Consider the following 11773-nt stretch of genomic DNA (forward strand, 5'->3'; position numbering starts at 1 on the left):
TTTATTTCCAAATTCATTAAAAAGAACACAATGAGAATAAAATTATATATACACAATGAAAATATTAATAACCAAAAAAACAAAGGTATCAACAGAACATAACCGGAACAAATACTTGTAATAATAAAATAATAATTGGCATATAATTATAACAATATAGATGAACAAAATAATGAATGGAAATGGGGCATGCACAAAAAAGCCATAAAAGGGCTTGTTAAAACGTGCATACCCAAGATATACTATCCATTAAAATAAATTTCAGTGTATGGTATGGAAGCGGCAAGCACCAAAGAATAAACAGAGATAAGAATCATTTAAAAAAATCAAAAAAATGATTTCACTTCTTTAAAAGTTGATCATATCTTACCTTGAGGCCTTCTAGCTCTTCTTTAAGTTGCTTGATATTCTGTTCACTCTGCTGTCTTAGTTTCTTCTCTCTTGCAATCTCCACCTGGAGATCTTCTTGTTGAGCTTCAAGCTACAAAGAAAATGAATACCAATCATGCAAACTGAAAAGAAGTCCCAAATGAAATCATATTGATAACTTATAATAAATTATACTAGAAAGAATACTTTGCTAGTGCTAAATTCTTAATCCTGGGTTCCATTTTTTAAATCATTGTAACTCTGCAGTAATGGCAACTACTAGGAGGCGCGATAGCTCAGTCAGTAAAGAGGGGGTTAGGGATTCTGGTGACCCGGGTTGGATTCCCACTTGGTGCACTAGTGCCCTTTGGTAAGGCATTAATCCTCATTACCAGGTAACTCGGAGAAGACCTTAAAGGAATGCTTCGGGCTGAAGACATTGGATTAAAAAAGTTATTGAATTTTAAAGATTTGCATTATTCAGTGAAAGAGTTCAAGCTATGTCTTCATGAATATTCATTAGGTGGGCTGATGATGTCGTATCCCCACTTAATATTTTGTATTTTATTATATGAAATGAGGTTTATTCAAAATTTCACTGCCAAGAACTAAAACAATTGGAATGACAACTGATTGAGTGCATTAGTTTTATTCCTTGCTGCAACTTATTTCATAATAATGGAGACACGTCATTTACACATTTATGAAAAATGAAACAATTATATCATGTAATAACATAAGAAAAAGGAAAGTGGGGATGTGATATCATCAGCCCACCTAATGAGTATTCATGAAGACATGCCTAGAACTGTTTCACCAGAATAATGCAAATCTTAAAAATTCAATAACTTCTTCATTTGTTATCCGATTTTGAGGAAATTTTCAGCACTTTGCTCTGTGAATTTTACTCTATATATTTAGATACAAATATTCTTTGCCCGGAACATCCCTTTAAGATGCTTACAAGCATTCATGCTTTCTTAGCAATCAGGTAAATAATAATAATCACCACTATGAAAACAAGTCTCAGCAATCAATCATTACCATGGTTTCTATGAAAGTTATAATAATAATAAAGTTACAATAGTTGCAACTCTTCATGAAGGAGGCCCCTGATCTACCATCTCTTGAGAAAAAGACATCTCTGATATCCATACGTGTATACAAATTGTTCTTCTTGAATTAAAAATTAAATGCAAGAGGTATTAGAGGCTTGTTATGAATAAGTCTGTAATCTCTTTCACCTGGGTACCTGGAACAGCGGTAGACACCCACACAAAACTGTTGCAGTATCATTTATAATTCACAACTCCCATTGGTGTGTATTTACCTCTTTACTGGCCTGTTCATGTTTCCTGATATCGGCTCTCTGTGAGTCTACTTTCTGTGAGAAGACCTCTATTTCCTCCTCTTTATCTCGTAGATCTCTTGAGAGCTTCTGTTTCTGTGACATGATGTCTGCATACCTGCAAGGGAAAAGGAAATAAAGTGTGAAAAAATAATGAAAAGCTGAAAATAGAACTGCAAAGCAACATGGTTAGCCAAAAAATTGATCAATATTCAAAAGTCTTGTGCAGATCATCAATCATCAACATTTTTCATCTAAACAGCTGTTAGATCCAACAGCTTTCCTTGATTTTATTTGGCATCTACGTAAGAAGATCACCCTTAAAGGACAAGTCCATTCCAACAAAAAATTGAGTTGAATAATAAGAGAAAAATCCAACAAGAATAACACTGAAAATTTCATCATAATAGGATGTAAAATAAGAGAGTTATGATATTTTTAAGTTTTGCCTAATTTCACAGAACAGTTATATTCACATCCTGGTCAGCATGCAAACGAGGGGACTGATGACATCACTCACTCACTATTTCTTTTGTATTTTATTACATGAAATATGAAAGATTTAAAATTTCTCACCATTGTCCTGTGAAACAAAGTTTTATTCCTCCCTGAACATGTGATATTACTGTGATACTACCATTGTTTAACCCTAAAAAGACTGGGGGGGGGGGCTGATTCAGCCCCCCCCCCTCGACATTTTTCGCGATAAATCTGTAATGCGAAAAGCTGGCGCCGCGCCGTTCCATTACTTTTTTCTTTCAAGTCTTGCGCAACTTTTGAGACCAAATTTGCGACCCCCGGGTACGTGGTTCCGAAATTACGCAACATTTCGTAAGTACATGTCGACCCAAAATTGCTAAAAAACGTGAATTTGTGTACAAATCGAATGCAAATTGTGTTTTCAGCCAAAATTCATAAATGTATCATTATTTTCAATTTTACTAATCAAACTAAATTAATTTCATCTAGTTTATGGTCAGAATAAAGTCACGGATGATTTTCATTGCAAAAACAATAAAAAACAAAAAGTAAAAAAACACAGAAATACATAAGAAATTTTTAAAACAATAAAATACATAAGAAAAAAATTGTGATGTTGAATTTTTTTTCATGTACATTTGATTAGAATCCTACAAAGAGTCTATGAATAAAAAAAATAGCAGTTTAGAGGCCTTATTTAGTTAATTAGAGCAAATCTTTGATTTTACGCATAAATTAATGAATTTTGAAATTTTCCATAAAATCAAACTTTTGGAACGGCTAACCCCCAATTTTTCATCCAATCATATTTCAGTTCCGTACTTATCACGCCAAGACGATTTGAGAGCATTACAACCTTTCATATGAACAACAGGGAGAAGTCACTTTAGAAAGGCTCTGCATATAGAAGATCAGACTTACTGGAATCGCCCCCCTACAGTGGTGCTAAAAAGTGAGTGAACCACATCAGAAAATGGACTCCTTCAAACCGAGTGATGAACATAAACAGCAACACTACAATGTCCGGCGAGCCCAGAGAAACAAACTCTATTGAATGTAATATTCTATCACCTGACTTCACAATTAAATATCTAAAAGATGGCAGAATTTGTACACTTTTAAATATGTTCATTTTCTGGCGCGGTTCACTGACTTTTAGCACCACTGTAAAACCCGTTGATCGTTCCTTTTTTATTATTCAAATTTCAATCAAGTAGTGAACATGATACTTAGATGTCAATCATTATTGTTTACCTTTCATTAATTTCTGTGAATTCCTGCATGGCAAGCTTTCCTTGTGATTTGGCTTCTTTCAATTCTTTATTTATTTGGCGATTTCTCTCATGAAATTCATCTAATTCTCTCTCCAGATTCTCCTTTTCCTGCTTTAATAATCTGTGAAAGAAATAATGCATAATTTGAGCACATTTTCAGAGGTGAAATATATCAGTTTTAAGGAAATCAAAGTAATATAAATGAATACAACAGGTACTGGTAAGGTTACATTAACTCAGTATCAGTTTAAGGGTCAAAATTTCTATCTATGTTTAATACATTTACCATATTTCAGCTAATGAAATCTCAAACATGAATAATATTAGTTGTCTATGATGGCGAGTGAAAGAGCAGAAATGGGTAATCTTTTCTTCATAGTAGGGAAGATAGAGAATATTGGATGGCCTTGAGTGGGATGCGTAAAAATATTGTTCTTCAGCGAGTAACAATATTTCTACGCATCCCACGAAATTTGGTTATCCAATATTATTATTCTTATTTAGAAACCCCCACAAAGCTAGACATAAATCGTTTACTCAGCATTTAATGTCAATCCTGTAAATCATGAGCATGGCGACTAAGTTTTTTTTTTTTTAAATCTCTGTAAAGTTGCGCTAGTGTATAGTGCAAGCGCATAAGAATTCAATAAATTGATGCAATCTCGCTCCTTTACCACACCTCCTGGCAACTAATACGCAATGCAATTTCATTGTGATGTAACAATAGCTTAATGCGCACAATCATTTTATTAAACAATGATAATCTTGTGGGCGGGGCAAAATATTAATTTCGTCCAATATTTTCAATATTGGATGGTTTTCATAGGCATGCACGTTAAAAATAAAGTTTAATATTTTGTCTCCTCAAAACGACCTCGCAAGACGTCAAAAAATATCTGCGCCCCTAAAACCCTACATCTAAATAATAATAAAATATATCGTACAGAAAGTCAAGGTTACTGATATGCAAATTTCTGAGTGACCATTCTGTAGATTAGCACCTTTATTACAGGGAAACATTTAGTAAGGGTCGTCATTGACAAGTTGATGGCATATGACAATATGAATGAACTATGAGATCCTTGGGTTTTGATTGGTTTAGAAGCAGTGTTATTGCATTTGCATGTCATGGGGAAGAAGGGTGGGGCTGGATATCGCTATCACATATAAATATTTGTTTTTTGCTCTTACTTGGCAGATCTTTCTAATGTCTTGATTTTACTTGACTTCTCGTCTTCTGCACTCTGCATCTCTTTGGCCATGGCTTGGTAGCTGTCTCTTACATTCTTACTCTCTAATTCAGAGGCTACACAAAAAAAAAATGAAACAAATTAATGTTGCTATTATCAAACATGAATAAATAATCACAGTAAACACTTGATTTTCTATTTTGTTTCCCTACTGTTCAGTTTCTTTTTTAATTAGAAAAAAATAAACTTGCAATTTATCTAAGTTTATGGCTCATCTCCTTAGGAAAGTCTTCATTGTCTTTCCTGTCATGCTAAAAAATATATACAATAACAAGAAATGGAAGGAGTAGTCGTATTGGATGAGATTCAGGAAAAATAATAATCAAATTGAGATGGTGATGAAAAAGAAGAAAGGGGAGGGAACGAGTAATACAGCACAATATGACCTGGAATAATTGATGTTTGGAAGTGAAAAGAATATGATATTTAGATAGTCTCAAGCAAATACAGCTAATTCACCAGACAATCATATACCAAATTCATTCTCCATTAATGACCATAAATAACAAGGGACATAAATGCTGTCCATACACCCGAAAAGGACGGGGGGGGGCATGATGACTACCCCTCAACGCTTCGTGTGATATTTCCGAAATGCAAAAAGATAGTGCCGCAAAATTTGGTGTTAAATATGCAAATGTTTTTCATGAATAAAATTGCATATTTTATTCTAATAAAAAATAATTATTTTCAGAATTTTTGTCTTTATACTAGCTTGTAGTTTATGTGGTAAAGAATGTGCGTGCCAAATTTTGGCGCGATCGCGAGAACATGTGGCCGAGATCAGAAGGGGGGCCATACCCCGGCCCCCCTCCCCCCATCCTCAATACATCTCAAATAGCCCAGTCCTTTTAAGGTTAATCAAAATTTCCATCAACAATTTTAATTCAAGGTTAGGTTTTAATTATGAAGGACATAGATGACTGGTGGTATACATACCTGCTATTCTAGATTTAAATGACTTGATTTCTTCTTGTAATCTTCTAACTTCATCATTCTCCCCTCCTCCACTGCTTTTTAATTCTGTGAATAGATATTTTCAAAAAAAGATGAATATTGCAAACAAGGAAATTACATTAATATCCTTTTTTTTTACAAAAATTGAAAAGTTATTTTCTGCTTTAGAAATAAAAGATGCCACATAATATTCAATATTTCCCCCCTGAAATGAAAGAAATACAATGCTTAACTAAACCAAAGACCACTAAAGTAACTGATGCCTTATATCAATTGGCCTTGATTACCCTTTCATTTGGCTTAGATGTTTTTGTGCACTTCGTAAATGTTACCATTTGAGCCATAGTGTATTTATGTGCTCTAGTTCTAAAAATATTGAAATTAAGATGCTGGGTGTAAGCATTAAATATTAAGGTAAACAAATAAATAATAAAAAATACTAAAATTTAGTAGATGCCAAACAAATTCAATAAACCAATTCATTTTAAAACAAAATAATTACCTGATAACCTATTAGTGAGTTCAGTTTTCTCAGTCTCTAGTTTGTTGATCCGTCTTTCCAGGCTCTCTACCTGGGCACTATCAACACCTTCCTTACCGCTGGATATCACCTCCTTCACATCCGCTAGTACTCCCAGATCAGAGAGATTGCTGCCGAATGATAGGAAGTTAAAAACATGATGTTCAAATAATGCAGTCTTGGGAAAGGGGTCAAACCTTTATGTAACAAGTTTGTCCAAACAATTCAAAGGTTGGAGATTTATTGTACACTCATCTCTTCTGGGAGTGTGTGACCTAGGATAGGGAGATGATTGCCTGTGATGGCATCTAAAGAGCTAAGGATGGACGCCACAGAATCGTGTATTTGACAGCAAACAAACAACCAAAGGACCTCTTGTACATCCTATCCATGTGGCAAAGACTTTACATTAGAGGGATATAGCCATTCCTCATCTGCATATTATGATTCACCTATTTCTGGAGAAAGTATAAAATTGGAAGGTTAGATGATTGCTTTTGGAAGGCAGCTAATTATCAAGGCCTAGATACCACCAAATCATGTATTAACCAGTAGACAAGCAATCAAAGGACCTATAGGCGGTGCTGCAACAGCCCGATCAGCCTTATTCGTGATTAAGCTTGAGATTCAAGAAACCTCATCTCCACCAGCGCAAGAAGAGGAATTGCTGCTCGAACGAGGCATCGATGCATTATGGTCCGACGCCATGAATAAATAATCCTGAGTCGAATCTCGGGTGCGTCTGCACCTGCGAATTAGCGGGATAATACAAAAATAGCGCGCTATTTTGCAAATAATCCTAAGTTGACTTAGGATTGCAATCTCGAGATTAATCCAGCGATTTATCGCGATGATTGTGTCTCCATGCAGATTGGGATAATTTGCCGGATCAGAAATAGCGCGATTATTTAAATACTTGGGCTGGTGCAGACAGCCCTTATTCTACATCACATCCACAGGGCAAGGATTAGATATTTGATGATAGCCATTCCTCATCAAAATTCACCTCAATCTAGTAAAGGTATAACATAGGAATAGACAATGATTGGATTTGAATGCAGCTTATGAGTTAGGGCAAGACACAATCAAATAATGCATTTGTCAGTAAATAAGCAGAAATCGAAACAGGGAAATAGGGAAAAAAGTCATTCCTCGTGAGCATCTGATGACTAACCTATTTTTGGTGAAGGTATAACCTAGGAAGGGTAGACGACTGCCTGTGATTGCATCTAAAGGGATCGGGATAGACACCACCAAATTATCTACATGTTTTTGCAAGTAAACAAGCATACAAAGGACCTTCTTTCCATCGCATCCATAAAGCTAGGACCGGATAACTGTGGAAAAATGCTATTTTTCATCAGCACCTGATGACTCACAATTTCTAGTGAAGGTATAACCTAGGTAAGGTAGGTGATTGCATGTGATAGCAGCTAAAGGGCAAGGACTAATGGGGTGTTGCAAGAAACTTGCAATCAATTGCAAGTCTATTTTTGGTCTCTAAATCAATCATAAGTCTTGCAGTTCATTGCAAATTAGTGATTGATTGCTAATCTGCTCCTTGAAACAAGAAGTTCAATCTGATTTGCTATAACTAACGTTGATCTATCAGTTGTAAAATTGCAACAGAATATTTGCAATTGATCGCAAATATTTTCTTGCAACACCCCCAAAGACATCACCAATCATTTACTTTTCAGTGAACAATAATAGGACCTAGTTTACATCTCATCCATAGGACTATATAATTTCATAGGACTACATAATATCATAATTGAGAAAGAATGCTGATCTTTGTCAGCATCTGATGACTCAACCTAGGAAGGGAGCAAGTGACCAAAAGCTAGACACCACCAAATGATGCATTTATGAACAAGCTAACAAGCAACTCTAAAACATTCTAGATCACATCCATAGAGCTAAGACTGGATAATTGAGAAAGAACGCTGATGACTCACCTATTTCTGGTGAAGGTATAACCTAGAAAGGGTAGATGATTGCCTGTGAAAGCAGCGTGTGAGCTTGGAGGTAAGACTTCCGAGTTCCTAAGGTCGGCCTCATCAACATCAAAGTTGGATGTGTCTGTGGCACTCTTCACATCGGGGACATACGGAGGTTTCACTGTGGGAGAAGAAGTTATACATTTATGCAAGATGAACACATACAAAAAATGATCTAATACATTTACATTAATATGTTGATACTTTGGCTAAATGTTGGAATATGAGAGACATTTTGGATCATGCCATAAATATATAGCTGAAGCAGAAATCTGCACTCTTTGAGAAGTAGTCATCATCATCATCAAAATAAAGGCATCTAATCGCTTCATGCCAGCATTATGAATAAATTTGCAAGAAACAAGGATAGAATAGTCAAAAGCATGACTTACCTAAGAAAATATTTTCAGTACCGGTACGTGATAACTTACTTTTCAAATTAAATTCTATTTAGGTCTAAATTTGTTTCCATAAACGCAGCAGAGACCGCGCCAGCGATCTGATTCTCGCATGTAGCATTTTTGTTTGCGATTAATGCGACTGCTCTCTATAGACAGCTAATTGCCAATCTCAGGCAGCTAGGGATGAATTATGAGATGATAATTGTGACAATAATGATATACGATTGTGACAATGAATTGCTTTTAGATTTTTAGACATTTAGTAAATAAGCACTTACTATTCCTGATATTTTCCCAATCAATGCCGTTGAAGAACGGATGGTCCTTGAAGTCCTTTAGCCCGTTGCGCCCTAATCGTACTTCTGCTGAACAAATGAGACTGCATATTAAATCCTTGGCATCCTCTGAAATAGCGACTTCATCTTCCGTTTCAGGAGGGAAGTCAAATTGATTCTGAAAGAGAAAAAAGGAAACAGAAATAAATGAAAAGAAGAGTTTATTTTAAATTTATATCATGTTTCATAGGGCCATCATATATTTGTTGCTTTTTTTTTCATAAATTACAGACATGAGACATTGATTCTAAAAGAGAAATTAATTTGAGAAAAGAGTTCATTGCAATTGTTCAATTCACATTATATTTTGGAGGGCCATCCTTTCAGTCAATTTTTTTTCAAAACTAGTAATCAAATTAAATATTTTTTTCAAGAAAGACTGTACCTGTAGTGGTGTACTGTTGAGTTGAGATGAGTTTCTAGATTTACTTGAAAATCAACATAATACACACAAAAAATGTGAAAAGATGCACCAGCTACCACTGTAGTTTCTTACAACGGAGAACATAAATATTACTCAGAACAGCGGTCAATTTTGCTGATGAATTAGAAATAATCATTTTATATGCAATATCTATTTCCTTTTTAACAGCATTATAATCATGTGCTTCCTTATCAGTTCTGCACATGATCCAATGGCACCGGACCAATCTTATCAGATTATACTTGTAGGGTGGAGGACCATTATGCGTAAACTGTACTTGACCACCCCCCCCCCCCTCCAATGCATTGTCTGAGCTGAACATTCCCCAGGTATGATCAAATCTGAAAAAAAATATGGCTTTTCAATACCAAATATTCAAACTAGGGAAATCATTGGTAAATGTCATAAGGACAACTCAAAAGGGATCCATCCAGTGGATTCAGGGGAGAGTTTCATGAAGCATCATGATTTGCTTTGAGCCAATCAAATACAAGTATTTTCGTAGCCTATAACAATAGTCAGTGAAATTCATTTCATGAAATGTTCCCCAGATGGAGATTCACAACACATCAAGTATCATATTTCTGTGGCACCTGCCACACTCCAGTGTCATATACCACACTTACTTTATGATTCATGATCTTGCCATATGTCTCTACTAGTGATTCCGCATAGAAGGGCGTTTCACCATACAGCATCTCATACATACAGACTCCTAATGACCACCAGTCACACTCCGGACCATATCTCCCTTTGCCATCCTCCATCGCCTGTAGAAATGAAAGCACACAAAAAGAATACAGAAACGATTAATGTCAACTGAAATTCAGTACTAACCTATTCTATAAATGACTATTGATGAGACATTATTTTTGGAGTGAGGAAGTAGCAGTACAACATTCTTGGTGCATTATCATAAACCCTTCATAAATCCAGTAATCACCGAAATGCACATTCAGGCCTATGAAGTTATGTGATAGAATAATTCAGATTTTCTGAATATGGGCCATGGTCTTTGAAATAATTAGTTACTATAATTAATTTCAAATAGCTAATATCCTTGAAATCAACAGCATTTAAATGTTCTGTTATAAATTTTCCTCCTATTTTCTATTCTCGTACAACAAACAATACAATGCTCGAATAATTTGTGATACCAAAGAGTCATATTAGAAGAGGATAATAATAACGCTAATGTCACTAAAAACTGGAAGAGACAACATAATTACAGAGAAGGGTTTTCTTGTCATATGTATTTGAGTTCAAAGGATGATCTAACAATTTCTCACCAGACAACCACCCACACATGAAAGATATGTGCTCAGCTGTGTTACAAGCTTTCGAAAGGTTACATTATAATGTTCTTCCATCAAACAGAAGAACCAATACAACTGACAGCATCACCAGTTCTCACTAGTTCACACAATGCTAAATGTTCAAGACAGTGGCTCAATAATAGGAACTGAATTCACACAAAACATTAGTTCAACAGTATATTCCTCTCCCAAGTTCTGTTTCAAAAATATAAATACTGGACGTCATACTCAAGTATATTGGTAGGATTTTACATCATTTTCCCCTCCCAATTATAAAAAAAAAAAACTAATTGACTATCATACTTAAAAATATTAGTAGGAAGTTATACATCATTTTACCCTTCCCATTTTCAATGAACAAATTAAAACAAACTAACAGAACATGATACAAAAACAAATTCAGTAGGAAGTTTACACATCAACACCCCCCCCCCCCCATTAGGGGTACTCCGGGCTGAAAATATTTATATCTAAATATATAGAGTAAAATTCATAGAGCAAAATGCTGAAAATTTCGTCAAAATTGGATAACAAATAACAAAATTATTGAATTTTAAAGTTTAGTAATATTTTGTGAAAATAGTTATATGCACGTCATCATGAATATTCATTAGATAAGCTGATGATGTCACATCCCCACTTTCCTTTTTTCTAATGTTATTACATGAAATCATTTTTTTTGTATTCTTTCATACATGTGTGAATAATATATCTCCTTGAAAATGAAATAAGTCACAGCAATGAATGTCTACTGCACTAAATCAGTTGTCAATGCATTTTTTAAGTTCTTGGTAGAAAAAATTGAAAAAAACCTAATTTCATATAATACAATACAAAAGAACAAGTGGGGATATGACATCATTAATTTGCTCATTGAATATTCATGAAGACATGCCAAGAACTATTTCACCAGAATAATGCAAATCTTTAAAATGCCATAACTTGTTATTCCTTGTCCGATTTTGATCAAATTTTCAGTGTTTTGTCTGTTTAAATCATATAATTGTCAGCCCGGAGCATCCCTTTAATGCGAGGAATAACTGACCGTGAGTGGGTGAGCGGACAGAGTCTGAACATGCATTCACTGTGGATTTAATTA

At 34.8% G+C, this 11773-nt stretch overlaps 1 protein-coding gene across 2 annotated transcripts in view; it reads right to left on the minus strand.

Moving 5' to 3' along the window:
• LOC129265209 (serine/threonine-protein kinase MRCK alpha-like) overlaps positions 1 to 10129 on the minus strand; it is a 48121-nt gene extending 37992 nt beyond the window's left edge. For both annotated transcript variants that reach the window (XM_064102658.1, XM_064102657.1), the window contains exons 1-9: positions 9985 to 10129; positions 8878 to 9052; positions 8157 to 8319; positions 6181 to 6329; positions 5661 to 5744; positions 4663 to 4777; positions 3452 to 3592; positions 1700 to 1835; positions 371 to 481 (exon numbers count right to left, since the gene is read on the minus strand). In XM_064102658.1, coding sequence (XP_063958728.1) covers positions 371 to 481; positions 1700 to 1835; positions 3452 to 3592; positions 4663 to 4777; positions 5661 to 5744; positions 6181 to 6329; positions 8157 to 8319; positions 8878 to 9052; positions 9985 to 10125 — 1215 coding nt within the window. In that variant the 5' untranslated portion in view covers positions 10126 to 10129. The remainder of the gene's footprint in view (positions 1 to 370; positions 482 to 1699; positions 1836 to 3451; positions 3593 to 4662; positions 4778 to 5660; positions 5745 to 6180; positions 6330 to 8156; positions 8320 to 8877; positions 9053 to 9984) is intronic.
• Positions 10130 to 11773: the final 1644 nt, after the last annotated feature.

This window comes from Lytechinus pictus, chromosome 7 (assembly GCF_037042905.1).
Source record: "Lytechinus pictus isolate F3 Inbred chromosome 7, Lp3.0, whole genome shotgun sequence".
NCBI classification, from domain to species: Eukaryota; Metazoa; Echinodermata; class Echinoidea; order Temnopleuroida; family Toxopneustidae; genus Lytechinus; species Lytechinus pictus.